This window comes from Armigeres subalbatus, chromosome 1 (assembly GCF_024139115.2).
Source record: "Armigeres subalbatus isolate Guangzhou_Male chromosome 1, GZ_Asu_2, whole genome shotgun sequence".
Lineage (NCBI taxonomy): Eukaryota > Metazoa > Arthropoda > Insecta > Diptera > Culicidae > Armigeres > Armigeres subalbatus.
Window position 1 is genome coordinate 214,886,419 of NC_085139.1, and position 21,414 is coordinate 214,907,832.

At 41.7% G+C, this 21,414-nt stretch overlaps 1 protein-coding gene across 4 annotated transcripts in view; it reads right to left on the minus strand.

The window, feature by feature from the left end:
- Positions 1-21,414, minus strand: part of LOC134205760 (mitogen-activated protein kinase kinase kinase 15) — an 81,387-nt gene that overhangs the window by 38,359 nt on the left and 21,614 nt on the right. For 2 of the 4 annotated variants that reach the window (XM_062681328.1, XM_062681325.1), the window contains exon 1: positions 3,992-4,661. The exons of the other annotated variants lie outside the window; for them this stretch is intronic. In XM_062681328.1, the coding sequence (XP_062537312.1) occupies positions 3,992-4,016 (25 nt within the window). In that variant the 5' untranslated portion in view covers positions 4,017-4,661. Of the gene's footprint in view, positions 1-3,991; positions 4,662-21,414 lie in introns of those variants that run through there. 4 annotated transcript variants of the gene reach the window in all.

A 21,414-nucleotide genomic window follows, 5' to 3' on the forward strand; every position in this document is an offset into this window, starting at 1 on the left:
GATGCGGAGACGAGCCAGCCTCGGGCTGAAAGTCTCCTTAATAAAGCCACAAAAAAAAAACTATTGCTTTATCCAATTTATCAATTAAAAACGACGTCAGTCCAATCAAACGATAACAAAATCAATCAATAACGGTGCTCACCTGCACTTTTGACAGCTGACCGACCTGATGCTCTTTATGGCTCTCAGCTTGTGGTTGTCAATCTGGGTGTCACGCTTACCGAAGGTACTCACGTGTCAGCTTCTACATGTCACGATGCGCTTGCAGTGATTGTCAGTAAAGAACATCGTTTAAAAGCGTGGTGGTTTTTGTTTTCATATCTGATCATCTGGTGATGGTCACGACATTTTGCAAGACTGATTTAAATCATCTTTCATAAGACGACCTTTTGATTTCTTGTGGCAAACTTCCATAAAGTGTTTGCTTGTAATTCGTACGTCCAGTTTCCTCAGTGCAGAATTATATCTTCTTCTTGCTTTTCAATTTTGGATTTCGAGACTATTGTTGGATCCTGAATTTCAGTAGCCTTAGGGTATTTACGCACAGTCGTTTTGGTTCCAGTACTCCTCAATTTTGTTCCCAACACTTCGTATTTTAACAACCTTTATTCATGGAGAAGAAGATCATAGTTTACATGAATTGCAAGCAACCTTGCGATTTCCACAATACACTTGGAGTTTTTTTGGCGCAATTTCTCAAACGTTATATATTTTGCTAATAGATTTACATTTGATTTAATTGATGATAATGCTAAGTACAAATGATTTTTATTTTGATCTTTTTTATCAAACGGTGGTGCGAAAATAATGACTTTAGTAACAGTTTTCCGAAAAATAGTGACTTTAGTGACTTTTGGACGCAAATAGTAACTTTTTAGTGACTAGGCTCAAAATAGTGACTAAAATGTGAGTCGCTACCAGCCCTGTCTAAGAGATGAATGCATGTATTAGATAATTAGCAAATAAAATTAGTTAAAAAAAGGATTACAACCGATCTGTTGATGTACACCATAAGTAAACAAATAAACAGCATGATGACGAAGGTAAGATTTTCTTAAGTCCGGTGGATCATCATTCTCCTGAATTACCTAACTTTCCTACATGGGGGAGGGGGTTGAAAAACCCAGATAAATTGCTTACGTTGATAATAAGTGTACGACACCTTAGTATACGAGAAAGGCAAAAAACGATTTTTTTTCAATGCTCCCCGGAAAAAACAAAAACAACAGAAGATTACAGTCAATTCGTCAACAACAGTGCACTCTAATATGTCGTTCCAATCCCTACAAGAAAGAAATTGTAGAAGCAAAGCATAGTCGGTTTTCTTGTGACCCAGTAGTATTACATCATTGTTTGCTGCTTTATTTGATTTTACTAGCGAATGATGAAATGTGGGTAGAGACAAAGTTAGAGGAATTGGCAAGAGTGCTAGACTGACTTTCAATTTCAGTAATATTCTCGACGTTGTAGTGTAGAGCACCATAGATTAAAACTGCCTTAGATTGAAACAAAAAAAAATCATTCTGTCAAGGAGAGCTACATCAGCAGCATTCGTCGAGGATGTTTCTTTGATGCTGTCTAACAGCACAGCCTCATTAAGCATTTCCACAGTTGTTAGCTGCGAGGTTTTTAAGCCGAGTTACCATTTTGCATACGTATAGCATGAGCCTAACACGATGATACATTTACGTGCAGGGTAGTCGATAAAATGTCCAATCCAGTCACCTTTAGCATGGTCTTGCTTTGAACCCGCGCATCTTACCGGACGACTAAGGAAAGGGCCCGTAGCTAGAATGTCGAACAATAACCCGATGTAAATGGTTCTGGAAAGCGAAGAAATCCGTCGCGATGGGCAAGCAAGGTGGAACGTGGAAGACGATTTGCTGCACTGGAGTATTCGTTATTATTGCTTGGCCCTGGCTGGCAGACAGCTTTTCCCTTTAAAATTCACTTCCCTGGCCTCTCTGACATTGCTTTTGACAATGGGGGAAACCTGTATAATTGATGTTCATTACTTTTTAAATAAATTTGTTGTGGTTCGTCTGTTAGTCACTCCAGTATGCGATTGATTGATGATACAGGAGCGCCCCCAATATGTATATAAAAATAAAAGGTTCCAAATATTGTTCATCGTAGATGATGACTTTTGGATTCTGCAAAGTACTAAAATTCTTTGTGTACTTCTAGCTATTCAATGTAGTCATAAATTGTTATATCTCAGCAAAAGTCTCTTCATTATTCATTGCACTCGGTAGCGCGTAGTGCTGCTTAACCAGTGGAATATTTGTCGCACCTTATCACTTTTTTACCATACTGACAGCTGAGGGTTGATAGTTCGATGCATTCGTCTATCTGCTCTTCATTTCCGTCATTGAACAAAATTGTTTTCTTAATTGATTGTCGGAATTAAATGGATTAATCGTCAACAGCCAATATCGACGAATACAAGAGGGCGACAAAATACCGACAATACAGAACAAGGCATCATGTTGTTATCAGTTAGTAAATAAACAATCACATCATATCTTGGGAAAGTGTTATCGTTCCTTCGATATGCCGTCTGAAAAAGGGAATCACCGCACCGCATGTCATCAATATCATGCTAATCAATCTATAAATTCCATTTTTGACAACTTCACTCGCTTCTTCCGATACCTGCTGCCGATGCTTCACTGCGCCTACACCCAACCGGCGATTGTTAGATTTTCTAACAATTATGTATAAGAATCTACCAAAACCTGTATAAGATCTGGGCATATGCGAAATTGGTAGATTCTTATACAATATTTGTATAAGAATCTAACAATTTCGCATATGCCCAGATCTTATACAGGTTATGGTAGATTCTTATACATAATTGTTAGAAAATCTAACAACCGCCGGTTGGGTGTACCTTTCAAGTCAAACCCTTGGATGCACAATCAATAGAACGACAAAAGCATGTTTGAAGCAACTGATTGAAAAAAATCATGTGAAAAGATATAAACAGAAACATTATTTTGCAAAAAAAATCAAATCACGTTCATCGGTAATCTAAACAACTCCGCGGAATGATATCCAACGCTATCCGTTGAAAAAGCTGCATCTCCCACTAATAAGGCATGATCTCTGTTTATCATCACAGAAAAAGAAAACACTTGAAATCACCTTCTTATTTGTTCGGGATAGAACGAGACGTGCTCACAAAGACGTATTTCCGCTATCTTCAAGGCTTGTGTTGTGTGTGGGGTGGGGAGGGAAAGTCGTCAATGGATTTCGCACACAGCAAGGTCAAGGAGCTATACTCCGTGTTTTGTGGTTCGTAATGGGACGGTGTTTGTACTTGCGCAAGAAGAACTTTTTCACCGGCAACGATGACTCATGCGAGAAAGTTTAGTTGGCGCTATGTTTGCAATGCTTGCGGCTAACAAATTTATAACGAAGTGCTTATGCAACAATTTTCATGAAATTTCATACAGAAATAGGCTTAAATTTTACTGCCGAGTCTGAATTTGAAAGATTCAATAACATTTAATGAGATATCTCACTAAAGAAAAAAATCTCCGATATTGAAGGTTGACAAATATTTTGTTGAAATTTTGCTAACAAACCTATTTTTTGTAGAAATTTCAAATTATATAACGTGTAAGACTGTGTCGATTTTGCCGAGATACATAGACAAAACGAAACTGAGTCTTTAAGCATTTTTATTTCGTTGGTATATTTAAGTGTGATTAAATGGCGCCAAAATTGACGATTTAATTTGATACGTAGAACGCAGGGTGAAATAAATATCACATCGTCACAATCTTAATCCAAGCCTTATGATAATCCCGAACAGTTTGCGACCTGATCACGCGATTGCAAAAGCTGCTCGTGTGACTGCATTTGACACACAAACAATAACCAGATAACACGTTCGAAAGACTAGACGCTTTGCTTCCAAGAATTCGTAAAGGAAAACCCCAATGCACCAATCGCAATCAATTTCTATGAAATCTCGAGCACTTACTTTTATACAATTGTGAAGGATACATTCTTCCGCGCCAATCAGTGGGACGATGATTTCAGCACTCTCTTCAGTTAACAATGGGTCCCAACTTCAAACCAAGATAGGTGAAAAGGTAGGTGGGCGGCACCGTCGATCGTGTCTGCGAACAGCACTAAATCTTCCTCTTGATTCACGCAAGAATCCAAACATCAACGGATCGCGCCGAAAGCACAGTCAAAAACAAACCGTCTATTTCCGAACGATGATCACATCGAGCAGTTACTTGCGAATCGCGAAACAACTGATGAACCACGTTTGACCAACCGCCAGATGAGCCTATCTGGGCACCGACGAGTCGGGTTACTCAATTTACTCAGAATGGCACTTGTCCACAATTTGTTTTTTTTTTCTCAACTTCAATTGACACGACAATTAGAACAAATCACTTCCCAGTGGAACCGATAAAACGATATTCAATGTCACATTTTAGATCGTGGATAGAATGCTCCAGCGATTACGTTACGGAGTTCACAACCGATCACACGGTCACACGGATTGCAATTATCGCCGCTTATTGTTGCTCCACATCTAATCTTAAGCCATTCAAATCGATCACACCTTTGGCACCTGGACGACCGGCGATTAGTGTGATGTCATCTAGCTTGCCAGTTGAACTTCTTGAAGAGTTTAAAGTGTGCCCGAATAGAAACACGTCCGCCGCGGTGAACTATGAATGAAGAACTGGTCAACGTCGGCCGGCTCCACTGTGCGATGACGGCGTCGACGTTCACCGCGCGCGGTTGGTTGGTGTGTTTATTTAGGTGAACGCTTCGACGATGAACCGCAAGCGGCAAAACAGAGCCAGAGCGGTTGAGAAAGGTATACATTTACTTGGTTGGTGCTCGAACGACGTCAGTGGGCGAGCGTGAAGAAATGAGGATTCACCCGGATTAATGTTGTTAACGAGAGTTGCGATTGGGGGAATGGTTGTTTGATTTGTAATAAAACATTAGTGATTTGGCTCCCACAATTTGTTAACGTTAAGAATGATTTTCATATTAAGATAGAAGAGCAATTGACTTTTTTAAATTTTCGATAGATTGTCAGAATAGAAACAATAGTACTAGAACGTTAGTAGCGCTGAAGCCACTTTTGTCAAAATATAGTTCAACAAGCTTAATTTAGCCGTTTACACCCCCGGACGCATTCATTGTTTTTAATACAGGATGGTTATGTTTGAGGATCAAAATCTCGATTTCTAACGATTAGGTTTACAATCTGCAAAGGACACGGTAATGTATAACGGAAACTCGTTACGTAAGGACCCCGTAAGAGCCTACATGAGTTGCCCTGATTGCTCGAGAGCTGCAAAAAGTGAAGCTCGAGGTTGCAGCACTTCGGGAGGTCCGACGGCGAAGAACAGTTAGTTATGGGTCATGTACACCTCCGGTGGTGCAAAGGGCCGACTTGAAAGATCTCCATCCTGAGGGTAGTTGTCCCATGGGCTGTTGAATTGGCGTTGGATTAAATCAAATCATTCATTCCTTACTTTAATTTGTATGTTATAAAGTAATTTTTCTTCAAATATAAGGTTTTTATATACGCAGCAAATAATTTTGAAAATTCAACGACGTGTAAAATTGCAGCTAACTCTATCAAACGAATTAACATTCGATTTTTAATTAAATTTGATTGACTTTTACAAGCAAGCACATTTTAAATTTATTTCAATTTAAAACAACAGTGAAATCGATTGAATTTTACGTTTATTTGCATGCTCCAAACATGTGAATGAAAATACATTTAAAATCACAACATATTTTTATCTGTGTACCTTTTCAAAGCTTAAAACCTCATCTTTTCGATATTTTGGCTTGTTTTGCACGCAAAGACTTTTATCAAAAAGTTGTAAAAGAAAAACTTTCATTATAATATTTTTTGCTATAAAATGGTCCCGCAACCTAATGTCCCCTGTAAATGGGGGAATGCAATATAACCCTAATACCACATTATAGTTAGTGATTTTCTTGCGCATATTTGCGCTTTTACGGAACGCTGCAATTAAAGTTTTCTTGAAAATTGGGTTGTTTAGGGGTATATATGTTTTTACATATTCTGAATCTGCATAAAAAACTGAGCCTAACCCCAATTCTTCAGAATTTTTGGAGCCCCGGAACTATTTTTAATTTGCATTTTAAATTTGTATGGGACTAACAATTTGTTCTTATGCTGCATGGGCCAACTGTCATTCTATGAATGTTAGTGTCATTCTATCGATTGAAATGGCTTATTGTTTGCTATATAAAAATGTAAATAAAAGGTTTACAAACAAAATAAAAATATTTTGGAGATTAGAAAAGCATGCTCCTTATGTTAAATTATAAAAAACCTCATATTTTTCTTTGCTAAACAACCCAATTGTGGTTTTTATTCTCTATACCTCGTAATGATTAGAAAATGAACAACTTATTACTAGAAATATGGTTGTTTGCTATTTTATGCATGCTGTATTGGATACAAGCAAAAAAAGCCCAAACAAATTTTTTTGAAGAAAACATTTTTTGAAGGGTTCACGATGGCCGTTAAAGGGTTAAAAAGGGTTCTCAAATATTCCTACACATAATATATGTTGCACAGAAACAGTTTTCATTGAAACAATATTTTTGGCCGCCCATTTATATGAGGATTCCTCATAATTCGATGACGACGCTTTTCCCGTGTATAGGCCAAAACTGTTGCCGTATTTCGGCCAATGGGATGTCTAATCGTATAGCTTGCATTAGAAAAGCGCAGGCGTCTACCAACTCGAAGGACTCCATCATTGTCGAGAAAAGGAGAATGCCGCCTTAGGTTCGATTTATGCTCTCATCTGGGAGTCGTTCGGTCTGAGCTATGCGAGTAAGGACCATCTTGGCTGATTGTATTTTTATAGGATACAGGGAAACAGAAGCTTTTCTATCGTTAAGACGTCGACAGTTGTGAGCAAAACGAAGTGAGTATGCAACGATACGAATTAAAGTTGTTAACGAAGAACGTAGGCAAAATATCTCATAAGGTGTTTTAGCTTCCCTTGCGGCGCAAAGTTCGAGGCGCGGCAGCGTAAGGGCGATGACATACTGACGCGTAGAGCGATCCAGAGCTCTTCCAAGCACTCGTGAAGCAGAATATCAGCAAGAGAAATTCTTTTGTATTGGACGCGTTCGCGCACGCACACGCGTGAGTATGTCATCGGCCTAAGTCGCTTGAGCGAAGCTACCCGCGATTTCGATGAGAGTAGCTCGATCCGTGCGTTTCCCGCTACGTTCATCGTCCGTACGTATAAGTACGCACCGGTGTCAGGCCATTAGGCCGGAGGTCATTAGGCCGAACGGTCATTAGGCCGAATTGCCGTTAGGCCGAATTAGCAGAAAGAAGCAAAAATTGAAAAATGGGAAGTTCTTTCTTCACCATACTCCTTCTTCCTTCTTGCATCTTCCTTCTTCTATCTGTCATCTTCCTTCCTCATTCTTCCTGCTTTCTTCTTCCTTCTTCTTTCTTCCTTCTTCCTTTTTCCTTCTGCTTTCTTCCATTTTCCTTCTTCTTTCTTCTTCCTTCTTCCTTATACTAAGTATACGTAAAGGCTATAGCATTGCTCCAAAACAAAACTTTTGATAGAAGGCTCGGAGACCCATAGTGTTATACACAAATCGACTCAGCTCGACGAATTGAGGTGATATCTGTATGTATGTGTTTTTTTTTTCTTCCTAAGCAATGGAGGGGGAATCTGCTCAACAGACATCCTGGGTTGTCCAAGAAGTGCGAGGTTAGGGATCACCTCCAAGGCAGGACTACATCCCCGACCCGCTAAACCGTTTCCATTGCCGCCAAGTCCATAGTCCCTTGCAGCACCGAACATCGTAACTCGCTTTTTTAGAAGAACACCATGGTATCGTGCCAGCGCGTTGCCGGCTTTCCAGGTGGCAAAAACATTTTTTTTTTTCAAAAACTGCGGCAATGCATTTAAATAAATGCAAATAAATGTGAATTGATGGAAATAACTGAATCTATCTCCCTAAAGTGCAATTTTGATCTCTCTTACGAGCTTTTCTTGTTACTCTTATGCGTATTCTTGTTTTATAATATGTACATGAGAAAGACACCATCACCGCTAGGTGGATTATTCTGGGTTTTTCTTCCTTATTTCTGCTTCCCTCTTCTTTCTTCTTCCGTCTTCTTTTCTATTTCTTCCTTCTTTCTTCCGTATTCTTGCTTCCTTCTTTTTTCTTCTTTCTTCCTTCTTTATTCTTCCTTCGTCGTTCTTCCTTCTTCCTTCCTCCTTCTTCTTTCATCCGTTTTCTTCCTTCTTTCTCCCGTATTCTTTCTTTCTTCTTCCTTCTTCCTCCTTCTTTCTTCCTTCTTCTTTTTATACTTCCTTCTTCCTTTATCCTTTATCCTTCATCATTCTTCCTTCTTCCTTCCTCCTTCTCATTTCTTCCTTGTTTCTTCATTCTTCCGTTTTCTTCCTTCTTTCTCCCGTATTCTTTCTTTCTTCTTCCTTCTTTCTCCAGTATTCTTTCTTTCTTCTTCCTTCTTCTTTCTTCCTTCTTCTTTTTATACTTCCTTCTTCCTTTATCCTTTTTTCTTCTTTATCCTTTTTTTCCTTCTTCTTTCTTCCTTCTTCCTTCTTCTTTCTTCCTTCTTCCTTCTTCCTTCTTCTTTCTTCCTTCTTGCTTCCTTCTTTCTTCTTCCCTCTTCCTTCTACCTTATTTCTTCTTCCTTCCATTTTCTTCCTTCTTTCTCCCGTCTTCCTTCATTCTTTTTCTTTCTTCTTCCTTTTTTCTTCCTTCTTCGTTTTTCCTTCTTCCTTCATCCTTCTTCATTCTTCCTTCTTCGTTTTTCCTTCTTCTTTCTTCCTTCTGACTTCTTCTTCCTTTTTTTCTTCTTCCTTTTTTCTTCTTCCGTTCTCCTTATTCCTCACTTCGCACTACTCCCTTCCCATTCCCCAGTTCTCATTCGGCCTAATGACCGTTCGGCCTAATGACCGTTCGGCCTAATGACCATTCGGCCTAATGACCCAGCATCGTATGCACCGTAGGCTAGGGTAGAAGCATCGGCGAAGCAGTGGAATTGAATATCCACCCAATTGGAAACGAACGCGAATCGACTGATACGCAATTCAGAAATGTTGCCCAGTTGTGAGTGAAACTGCTTCCATTTCTCGTTAATCTCGACGGGGACATGTGTATCCTATTGTCATGTGCATCCCTATCAATATTAACCAAAAAACTCAGTTCATAAACAAATCATTGAAAGTCATTAACTCCAAACAGCAACAAACGCTTAGTTCAAGTTAGGTACATAGAACGGAACTGCAATCATATGCAGCTTAAGCCGTACACACCGCGGTCACAACACTCGAGTCATTCTTTATTTTCTTTTCCACCCATATGCGAATGGCTTTACATTTGCGCATATCGGTTGGGACCACCAAGGCACCAAAATTGCCGACCGTGCGAAGATGCACAAATCGACATAGTTGTTTCATAAGGGCCGAAGTCGCAAATGTAAACAAATCGAGTTTATGTCATAGATCGAACCTCCTGAAAATGTACTATATGTAGCTTATTAAAAATAGTACAAAATGTTGTTTTTTTGCTGCAAAAACGAAGAAATACAGAAGGGCGATATTACATTTCCGTTGGCATTTTTTTCTTAGTGCGATTGCGCCCCGTTTTCTCCATGGCAGCAAAAGGGCTAAACTGTCTTTCATTTACGCATTATGACACTTCGTTCTTGCATCAAAAACACATGTGAGCAAAAGGGCTAAACGGTACTTTGAAAACACAACACAAACACAAACAGGCGATATTGACAAATAGGTTGACAGCCGGGCGTGGAATTTGGGCGAAAAGGATGTTGTGAAAAACATTATGGCGCATTTCTGAAGGGCGCAAGTGTACACTGTTATAAAAAAAAGGACGACTAGTTTTTAATCACATTTTCAAATCGAAATAAATCCGAAGTAAATTTTATTTACATGTGGCTTCTATGATTAGATATGGATGTATTTCATGCAAACTATTAGCATTTAAAATACCATCTACTTTTCGAACTATAATTGAAAACATGTCATGGAACATTCGAACCCATTTTTCTCCATTCGAGCTCATTGCGACATTGGCCCTTATGAAACAACTGTGTCGAAATTGTTTTCGACCATGTATTCCACTTGTCTCATTCTCATCCATATGTAAAATAGTATAAGCCCAATGTAGTCATAGCTATAAAAACCAGAGCTATTGAAATACATAGCAGACTGATTATTGAACCGTCAATGCTTTAACTTGCGGTCCTTACTGGCGATAGCTCCCGAGCTCGCCATAGTTTGGATACCTCATTAAAAAGTAAAGACCTTCTCCGATAAATCCAAATAGCAATACCACACAATCATGTGTTGAGCAAAGCGAGCTCCTGCATCAATATTTTGTCGAAACTATCACTGGCGATATTAATCCCAGAGGATCAGAAAGCTTGACAATCGATGACAGGATGTTTCGCCTCATCCAAGATTGCTCGTTGTCTGTAATGTCATAGAAGAATCGTATTTGATCCATTCCGGGCTCCCAGGTGATACCCAAGGCTTTTACCTTCTCGTCCGGGCTTATTTCGAAAGAAAACGACAAATTGGTTCCAAGTTGCTCGGCCGGTATACCTTCCAGAACCACTGGCCGATTGGAGCGCCATTTGCGTAAAGCAATCATCATCATCAGCATATCAAGGTTTATTTGGAGTTGGATGGCCTCATCTATGCTCTACATAAAAATCGTGTCGGCGGCGTCGGGTTATTCTGCCCCTTGATCGGCTGCGAGTTTATGCAGAGCGCGAATCGCCAAGAATGTATATGTTATGAATGTATAAATAATATGTTACCGTTAAAAGGACAAAAACTTTAAACGGTTCGTCCGGAGAAAATCGGAAGAAGATGTTTTGCAATCTGGAATCCTCATCCTCATATTGTACATGCACCTGCCTGTACATCGTTTCAATATCGCCAACTAATGCGACCGCGTACTTTCGAAACCAGACAAGCAGACTTAGAAGTTCGTCTTGAACTATAGGGCCTTTGAGAAGGGCACCGTTCAACGAATAGCCTGTACGTGCTGGCCGAACTGTACGTGCTGGCCGATCCGTCATAACCAACGCGAACCTTCGTATTAGTGTTGGATTCTTTCAGATCCGCGTGATGCGGTAACTAGTAGACCTTTCTGGAACTTGCCAATGCTGTCTCTTCCAGCACTCCCTCATATGTTCCAGATCCAGATGTTCTTGCACGAATGCATTGTATTACAGACGCTTGTCCGTATTCCAGCCTAGCTGCTGCTCCAGTTTCCGGTATCTTGTTAAAGTCATCGCAAGATGCTCGATGTTTACGTGTTTTAGTAGACGAACTAGGGGAAATGACGGCTTTGGCAGGTTTTGTTCTATTATTGGCAAGGGGGTTATCTATAACCAATTATGCTCGAATTTGGCCTAAACATTCTTTGCATATCAAAGAATATTGTGGCCAAATTTCATAAAATTTGTTCAACAAAAACCCTCCTGACAATAATAGAACAAAACCTGCCAAAGCCGTCATTTCCCCTACATACCGACCATCATCTCTGCGATTTAAAGTCCGTATGAAATGCTCTTCACTGTCATGTCCCTCCTTTGACCAAGGTATCCATTCCTCATTGCACTCGATCTTCTAGAATTTGCACAACTGCGCTTGCAAATTGTTTGGAGCTGCCACCACGCAGCAGCTTACTGCCTTACTGCCTTATCCATAACTATCCAACCGAAAACTGAGTTGATCAGCATAGGTAGCCCTGAGCCCAGCGTAATCCTCTTCGTGTCGCCTTCGTATAAGAATCGATAAAAATGTTTTGCTCCAATCAGAAGATCTATCCGTTTGCTGACGCTGAAGATCGGATCGGCCAGTTGAATATTCTCTGGTATCTTCCAGTGCACCACAGGTATTTGCGCCGACGCGACGGTAAGTTTGAGGTCACCTTCTGAAGAACACGTAACTCCATCCCTAAAGAGAAGTCTTGGATGCGAGAACTAACTAAAGTGTTCAATAGATATCTTGCTCGTATCTCCGCTTCTCCTACACCGCAAATTGGTACGCTTATTGTTCGACGTTTCAGGCTGAGCATTTGGCATAACCGCTCGCTGATGATATTTACTTGCGATCCGTTGTCCAACAAGGCTCGACCCAAATGTTTCGTTCCATGTTGGTCCCGAATGATCAGTACCACGGTAGACAATAACACGTTTGAAATGTTTCCTTTATTGGTCCCTACGTTGTATATACCAACCGCTCCTTGTTCGCCTTCGTTCGATTTCTCGTTCCGTGCTTTCTCAGATTTGCCCATAGGATGTTCACTCCTCCCAGCGTTGCTGTTCCTTAACGGGAATCCTGGATGAATCAGCGAATTATGCTTTTTTCAACAATCTCGACAACTGAACTTAGATGTACAACCCAATGACCAGCCTTCATGCAATTGCTACAAAGCCGTTTGCTGTTGATGAACTGCAGCCTCTCCTTCAGCGTCATTTGCAAAAACTTGCCACATCGTCCCAAGAAATGCAACTCTCCACAACAACAACAAGCCGTATAACTTCTATCCCCATCTGTAGCTGCATGAACGATTACCTTTGGACGCTTCACTTCCGCCTTTTGCGAACTGCCCTTCAGTTCGACGTTCAAGGAAACCGCTTCCAGAACCCTTGTTCTCTTAAAAAAATCACCAGCATCGTAAACGTCGGATTCTTCGTAGACGCAGCGTGGTCTTTCCAAAGTCGAAGTGTTTTTGTGTCTAATCTAGAGCACATTTAGTTGACGATCACTGCACCTCAGTCGTCTGTCCTCTCTCCTAACTGCTTCAATATTTTCAACCACTGTTCGAACTCATCAACCAGAGCATGGATAGCCTCAGACGATTCCTTTTCTACCTTCGAATATTCCATCAACGCCTGTAGATGCCTCTTCTTTAACAGGTACTCATTGGAATAACGCTTCGTAATCGTACTCCAAGCGATGGGATAGTTGTCATTGGTGAGCGTTAGTGATTCTATGAGCTTCGCAGCTTCCTCTTTAAGGGCCGACTTCAGATAGTGGAACTTTTGAACGTCGCTGAGCTCCCCGGAATCGTGAATCAGCGAGACGTACGTAGATTTAAACGATAGCCAATGCTTGTAGTCACCGTCGAATTCCGGAAGAGAAATCTGCGGTAGACGAACTCCAGTGTGTGCACCTATAGGCTGTGCATTTCGTGCTAAGGTGTTGTTCGGATCCCCATGCGTCTCCGTTGGTAATTTCGCCAATAAAGCTACTCGTAGTCGGTAGTACAGCTTCTCAAATTCTTCGTTAGCCTAGGTGCAGTCCTCCTCATGGGCGCCATCCGCATCCTGCTCCGCAAACTCCTCTTGAACCTCTCCAAATTCTTCGCACTTTGTCTCAATTTTGTCCAGTCTAGTCAGTCAGTCTTCCCCCGTATGAACATCTGGGACAAAACTACTCAAAAACTTAGCAATTGCCTTAGGGATCTTACCTGCGACGGCTGATTAACAACCGCTGAGATTCGATCTTTGGCGAGTGACTTCACTCCTTCTCCTTTTGACTACCTTTACTATTTATTTACAGCACGCTAGAGCAGCGGTTCTCAACCTGGGGTACATGTACCCCTGGGGGTACCTTCGCTGGTCCCAGGGGGTACCTCAGACAAAAATGCGTAATGGCGGATGTTTAACAGTTCCAATGAAAACTTTTCAATAAAGATCTGTTTGAAACAAAAAAAATGTTGAATGATATGTTAAGAATAAGCTTCTGAACTAAAATCTAGAATCTTAAGGTTCGGAAGTACCCATTTAAGAGGCTTAAGGGCAAGCCTCACGGAATCCAAATTTTAAAGGTACTCGCAAGACATTCGACAGCCTCCTTTAAAAAAAACCTTTTAAGAGGCACGGAAGTCTCTTTTCAAGAGACTCGAAAACCTTCTTTCAAGAAGCTCAGAACCCTTCTTTCAAGAGACCCGGAAGCTTCCTTTCAAGAGGCTTGAAAGCCTCAATTCAAAATGCTCGGAAGCCTCCTTTCAAGAGGCTCGGAAGCCTCCTTTCAAAAGGCTCGGAAGCCTCCTTTCAAGAGGCTCGGAAGCCTCCTTTCAAGAGGCTCGGAAGCCTCCTTTCAAGAGGCTCGGAAGCCTCCTTTCAAGAGGCTCGGAAGCCTCCTTTCAAGAGGCTCGGAAGCCTCCTTTCAAGAGGCCCGAATGCCTCCTTTCAAGAGGCTCGGAAGCCTCTTTTCAAGAGGCTCGGAAGCCTACTTTCAAGAGGCTCGGAAGCCTCCTTTCAAGAGGCTCGGAAGCCTCCTTTCAAGAGGCTCGGAAGCCTCCTTTCAAGAGGCTCGGAAGCCTCCTTTCAAGAGGCTCGGAAGCCTCCTTTCAAGAGGCTCGAAAGCCTCCTTTCAAGAGGCTCGGAAGCCTCCTTAAAAAAGGCTCGGAAGCCTCCTTTCAAGAGGCTCGGAAGCCTCCTTTCAAGAGGCTCGGAAGCCTCCTTTCAAGAGGTTCGGAAGCCTCTTTTCAAGAGGCTGTGAAACCTCCTTTTAAGAATTTTAGAAGCCTTCTTCAAGTGTCTCAGAACCCTTTTTTCAAGAGTTTAAACTTTATTTGAATTGGAAAGTGGAAACTGGAAATGTCCAACGTGAATTCGTTTCATTGAACTCTACATTTAAAATTATAAACTCGCTTTACCTTTTTGTATGTTTCACCAAATCACAAGATGCTCGAGGAATTAAAAAAATACTTCCTAATAACGTCTACTGCGTTAACTGTAGTTAAAAAACCCTGATTAATCCACCTAGCGGTGTTGGTGCTTTTCTCGTACTTTTGTTTTATGTTTACTTTTGAGATCCTTATCTAGAATGCTATCAGAAATCAAGAAGGGGAGTGGTCCTTGATTCCAGTCTTAAACAAAGATAACAAAAGCATGAGGATTACTACTCCTGGCCACGCCCATCTTCACCGTAACTAGGGAGAGGAAGGAAGTGTTGATGTAGTACTTACTTAACGAGAGGCCAACGACTTAGCGACACCCTAATAAGTACCACGGAGTTGGATAATGAGGAAGGTATTCGTTGGGTCAGGATTTGCCTGTAGCTGGCAATGTAACCGTGGTAGATTTTACCCCGTAACACACCACGTAAAGGTGTCTACCCAGCATTACGGGTAGGTGTTGGTGCCTTTCTCGTGCAAAAAAAAAAACTAAAAATATGAGTGAGTGATTTTTAGCGTGTTTTGCACATAGAAAATAGTATTTTGACCTTAACTTCCGATACCATAGTCCAATCGGGCCAATTTTTAATAGAAAACAATAGGACAGATTCTCAGTTCAATGGAACTTGTTGCGAGTAATTCGGCCAATGCTATGTTCCAAAACGTGTGTCTACAAAATTTTGTACACACACACACACACATACATACATGCATACACAAAAACAGATGGGCGAGATGATACTCGAGCTGAAGCGGGGCGTCTCGCAAAAGGGCGCCGCCTACAAGAAGTTGGCGGAGGAGGTCCTAGGCGAGACGGTCAAGGTGAGGGCACTCACGACGGAGGTGAATCTAAGGGTTAAAGACCTGGACGAGATCACTGAAGTCGAAGAGCTCGTCACGGCACTGCGGCGACAGTGTGAAGTGGAGACGCCCACCGCAGCCGTTCGGCTACGGAAAGGTCCAACATGGACGCAGGTAGCATTGGTTTGGCTATCTGCAGCGGACGCCTCCAAGGTAGTCAAGTTAGGGAGCGTCAAGGTGGGATGGTCGGTATGCCCTGTGCGCATATACGAGCAACCCGAAGTTTGCTTCAAGTGCCTGGAACCAGGGCACAAGCAATGGGACTGCAAAGGCCCTGACAGAAGCAATCTCTGCCGACGCTGCGGATTGGAGGGACATAAGGCACAATGCTGCACGAACCCTCCCAATTGTTTGATTTGTTCCAGCAAAGCTGTGAACAGCAAGCACCCCATGGGGGGTTCGATGTGCCCGGCGTTTAAGCGTGCTGCAAAATCAAAGTGCAGGTAACGCAGCTGGCTTGCTCGGCCTCGCCCGAGTGTTTGGTGTGCGCAGGTTTAGAGGAAACGGCGGAACACGTGTTGTTCGTGTGCTCACGTTTCCGCGCAATGCGTGACCACATGCTTGCCACATGTGGTCTGGACGCTACCCCGGACAACCTAGTTCGGAGGATGTGTAAAGATGAAGTTGGCTGGAACGCCGTTTTATCTACATAGCTACATAGAAGGGATCGGAGTCGGCTTCATGGGTCATACCGGTGGTCATGCTTTGTGGTCGAACTCGATCCTTTTATCGAACAAGTGGCCGCGCGAAGAACAACATGGTATCATCGCTTTCGCGGCGTCGGTCAACCGGGCGGGTTCCGAGCCCGAGGACGGAAAGGGGTCCTCGTCAAGGCTGGGGCAGGCGTAGGCCTCACGTCGGCAAGTCCCTCTGTGTGCTGGCGAATAGGCCCTATCGCAGAAAGGTCAATTTGGGGTGCACGCGGCATCATCATTCTTGATACCAGTCGTGCAGAGGGAAGCAGGCGCGAAGTCGACCCTTCCCACCTTCCGAGGACATAGGGCGTGGTAAGGCCACCTGGAAAGCCGGCAGCGCGCTGGCACGATACCATGGTGTTCTTCTAGAAAAGCGAGTTACGATGTTCGGTGCTGCAAGGACACGCAGCTAACCTCGAGGGTGCGTTGTGCACTGGCCCCCCTTTGAAGCATTACTTTCTGGTTGTACCAAAGGGACTATGGGCTTGGCGGCAATGGAAACGGTTTAGCGGGTCGGGGATGTAGTCCTGTCTCCCTCGGTGATCCCTAACCCCGCACTTCCTGGTCAACCCAGGATGTCTGTTGAGCAGATTCCCCCTCCATTGTTTAGGAAGAAAAAAAAAAACACAAAAACAGACATCACCTCAATTCGTCGAGCCGATTCGATGTGTATATAACACTATGGGTGTCCGAGCCTTCTATCAAAAGTTTGGTTTTGGAGTGATCTTGTAGTCTTTACGTATACTTAGTACACGAGAAAGACAAAAATGACTAAAATAAAAACTCCCCCTAGAAATCAGAAATTTTCCACAAAAAATTAGGAAATTGCCAATAAAGATATCAGGGGAACAGAAATAAATTAGCACTTTTAAAAGCAAAAATTGCGCATATAAACGAAGAATTTTCCATAAAAAAATCAAAATATTTCACGGGAAAAATACTAAATTTCAATAAATAAATCAACATTAGCAATAAACAATAACAAAACTTTCCACAAAATAAATATTTTTTTTCCACAGAAAATTAAAAACTTTCCATGAAAACCCAGATTAATCCACGTACAGTGGGATTTTGACCCTTCCTTAGTCGTAAGGAAATATTGTCAGACTGTAGTATTTAAAACGAGATAAAAGTACGCAGCTTCCCACGGCGATTGAACGTAGAAGGTGATAAACTAATTGCCAATCAAAAGGCGGATTTCGTGGGTTGAGTGACAGCAAAACGAACGAATACGCACTCTATGTCATGCTGCCTATCGCGCGTCGGAATAAATAGCTATTGTAACATGGTTAGTAACTAACGTAGCGCATATACTCGTCAATTCCAGAGACCTCGATATTCATTAATCCAGAACTAACTAAATCAGTCATTGATCTGAACGAATCTCAATAGTTCCTTATGGATGTATAATTTTGTAATACTTATCTTATTTAATACCTTAAAAATGAGTGAGATTTATATGTTATAAATTTCAGAATTTGCACACATACTCACACATACATGCATATAAGTGGTCTATTAGTGTCTCAAAATATGCTCACATTTCCTATCCAGCTTACACTGAAGACATTTTTGAAACCCTTCAAATTTTTACGTTTTTGCTTTTCTGAGAAGATTGTTTGGCACATGCTTGTATATGTCATGTCATTTGTTATAATTATATTTTCAATATAAAAGTGTATTTATTCTAAATACCATACATTTTATTTCATAATTCAAGAGATTTATTGATAGATTGATACGTAACACGCCTGCTTAACGCACACAAAGCGAAATTAGATATGAGCAAAACAATATGAAAATTTCCTTAAATAAATATAAAAAAGCAAAAAAACTGAGCATTTTTTAATAGCGTTTAAAGTTTATAGAAAACTTTCTCATTTTTATTACTTTTTTGTATATTTTTATGGAAATTTTCTCCTTTTTTTGCTCTTTATTCATAACTATAGTCGACCCGGCAGACGTTGTTCTGCATAGTAGGCGAATATGCGCGAAGTGAACTGCCTATGCGAAATTCCCATACGAATCCTAATTTTGGTTTTTCACGATTTACTTAACTTTATTCGTGATTTTCGCATAAGGAAATATCATATAAACCCGTCGGAAACGAACATATTTGCTGAGGAAATGAGGAAAATCCATCCAACCTTTTTTGAGTTATGCGGATACGAACACAGACCATTTCATTTTTATTATATAGATATAGATTTGGTGAAAAAATTAGATTTCTTTATGGAAAAATCTTCTTTTATACTAATTGCAATTTTTGCTTTTTTAGCACTTTTAGCTAATTTATTTTTGTTTCGTGGAAAATTCTCAATTATTTATGAAAATTTTACATCATTTGTGGAAATTTTATATTTATTTGTTGCTTTTACTCTGATTTCTTTATTGTCAATTTTCTATTTTTTTATGGAAAAATTCTAATTCTTCATGGAAATTTTATTTTGCACACACACATACACACGAACAGACAGAAATTTGTTCAGCTCAACAAGCTGAGTCGATTGGTATAAAACATCATTAGTCTCCGAGTCTTCTAAAAAAAGTTCGATTTTGGTACGAGAAAGGCAAAACGTAGAACGTTACAACCTAGCCAGCGATCTTCTTTCGGCTCTCGTGATTACGGAGCTACTCCACACTCTAACTTTCAATTACTCATTAACTGAGTAAAATTGTTTTGCCGTGTCTTTTTTTCGCACGGAAATTTTACTCAGTTTTCGTCAAAAGCGAGACTACTCATAGCGATGACAATACAACTTTACCCCTGACACTGAGTAGATGAAAGTAAGCGTGCAGTTATGGATCGCTTCGTGTTTTCGTCACAACGGTTCAGCTCCTCGTGGTGGCTGAAAAGTTGTACGATTTTCTTAGGTTAGAGATTTTTTGAAGATCGGAAATATTGGCTTGGGATTACTAAAATGAAGAATAATTCTGTACGTTTTCGTTTAGAGATGAGGAGGCCAAGGGCTACAAATCTCTATAATGAAGATATTTTTAATAACTTTTCGGTAAGCATATTTTCAGCTACTTTGTACTTAGGAGATTGTTCATGCTCATTTTATAGATATTAAGGCATGCATTTGCTTAGAAAAAATAATAGCTGACTCTTTTGAAGAATGCGTTCACCGGAATAAGTCTACAGAGTGTTGACTCCTTCTTTCATAGCATGTGTTTTCCTGGAATTTTATAAAAGAGTAAAAGAGTTGCTTCCGGCTCCGAATCTCCAGGAAATCCAGGAGGAGATCGGCCGGCTGAAAAACAACAAAGCCCCTGGAGTTGACCAACTACCAGGAGAGCTGTTTAAACACGGTGGTGAAGCACTGGCTAGAGCGCTGCACTGGGTGATTACCAAGGTTTGGGAGGATGAGGTTCTGCCACAGGAGTGGATGGAAGGTGTCGTGTGTCCCATCTACAAAAAGGGCGATAAGCTGGATTGTAGCAACTACCGCGCAATCACATTGCTGAACGCCGCTACAAGGTACTCTCCCAAATTTTATGCCGTCGACTAACACCAATTGCAAGAGAGTTCGTGGGGCAGTACCAGGCGGGATTTATGGGTGAACGCTCTACCACAGACCAGGTGTTCGCCATACGTCAGGTATTGCAGAAATGCCGCGAGTACAACGTGCCCACACATCATCTATTTATCGACTTCAAAGCCGCATATGATACAATCGATCGGGACCAGCTATGGCAGCTAATGCACGAAAACGGATTTCCGGATAAACTGATACGGTTGATCAAGGCGGCGATGGATCGGGTGATGTGCGTAGTTCGAGTTTCAGGGGCATTCTCGAGTCCCTTCGAAACCCGTAGAGGGTTACGGCAAAGTGATGGTCTTTCGTGTCAGCTATTCAACATCGCTTTGGAGGGAGTAATACGAAGGGCAGGGATTGACACGAGTGGTACGATTTTCACGAAGTCCGTCCAGCTATTTGGTTTCGCCGACGACATTGATATCATGGCACGTAACTTTGAGAGGATGGAGGAAGCCTACATCAGACTGAAAAGCGAAGCTAAACGGATTGGACTAGTCATCAACACGTCGAAGACGAAGTACATGATAGGAAGAGGCTCAAGAGAGGTCAATATAAGCCACCCACCACGAGTTTCTATCGGTGGTGACGAAATCGAGGTGGTTGAAGAATTCGTGTACTTGGGCTCACTGGTGACCGCCGATAACGATACCAGCAGAGAAATTCGGAGACGCATAGTGGCTGGAAATCGTACGTACTTTGGACTCCGCAAGACGCTCCGATCGAATAGAGTTCGCCGCCGTACCAAACTGACTATCTACAAAACGCTTATAAGACCGGTAGTTCTCTACGGACACGAGACCTGGACGATGCTCGTGGAGGACCAACGCGCACTGGGAGTTTTCGAAAGGAAAGTGTTGCGTACCATCTATGGTGGGTTGCAGATGGCGGACGGTACGTGGAGGAGGCGAATGAACCACGAGTTGCATCAGCTGTTGGGAGAACCATCCATCGTTCACACCGCGAAAATCGGAAGACTGCGGTGGGCCGGGCACATGTAGCCAGAATGTCGGACAGTAATCCGGTGAAAATGGTTCTCGACAACGATCCGACGGGAACAAGAAGGCGAGGTGCACAGCGGGCAAGGTGGACCGATCAGGTGGAGGACGACTTGCGGACCCTCCGCAGACTGCGTGGTTGGCGAAGTGCAGCCATGAACCGAGCTGAATGGAGAAGTCTTTTATGTGCAGCACAGGCCACTCCGGCCTTAGTCTGATGATAAATAAAAAAAAGAGTTGCGACAATTTTTGGTTACCGTATATATGAAATCATCATTATTCGAATTTCTCAGTGAGTACAACCACTATTGCTCAGAGTAGGAAGGAAAGGAAGTACAGCAATGAAGAAGAAAATGAAGCGAAAAAATGCGAACAAAATTTAATTTGAAGCAGGGGGTCAATGATGAGCACATAATTGTGAAAAAACATATGTTGGATCATGTGTAGAACTGCTTGAACAACAAACATTGCATCAACTTGTTTAATTTTCTGTTCACGTCCCTTCTAAAAAAAATCTCTGACCGTTATCAGGCGTGATAAGATGCAATTTTATTTGTTCAC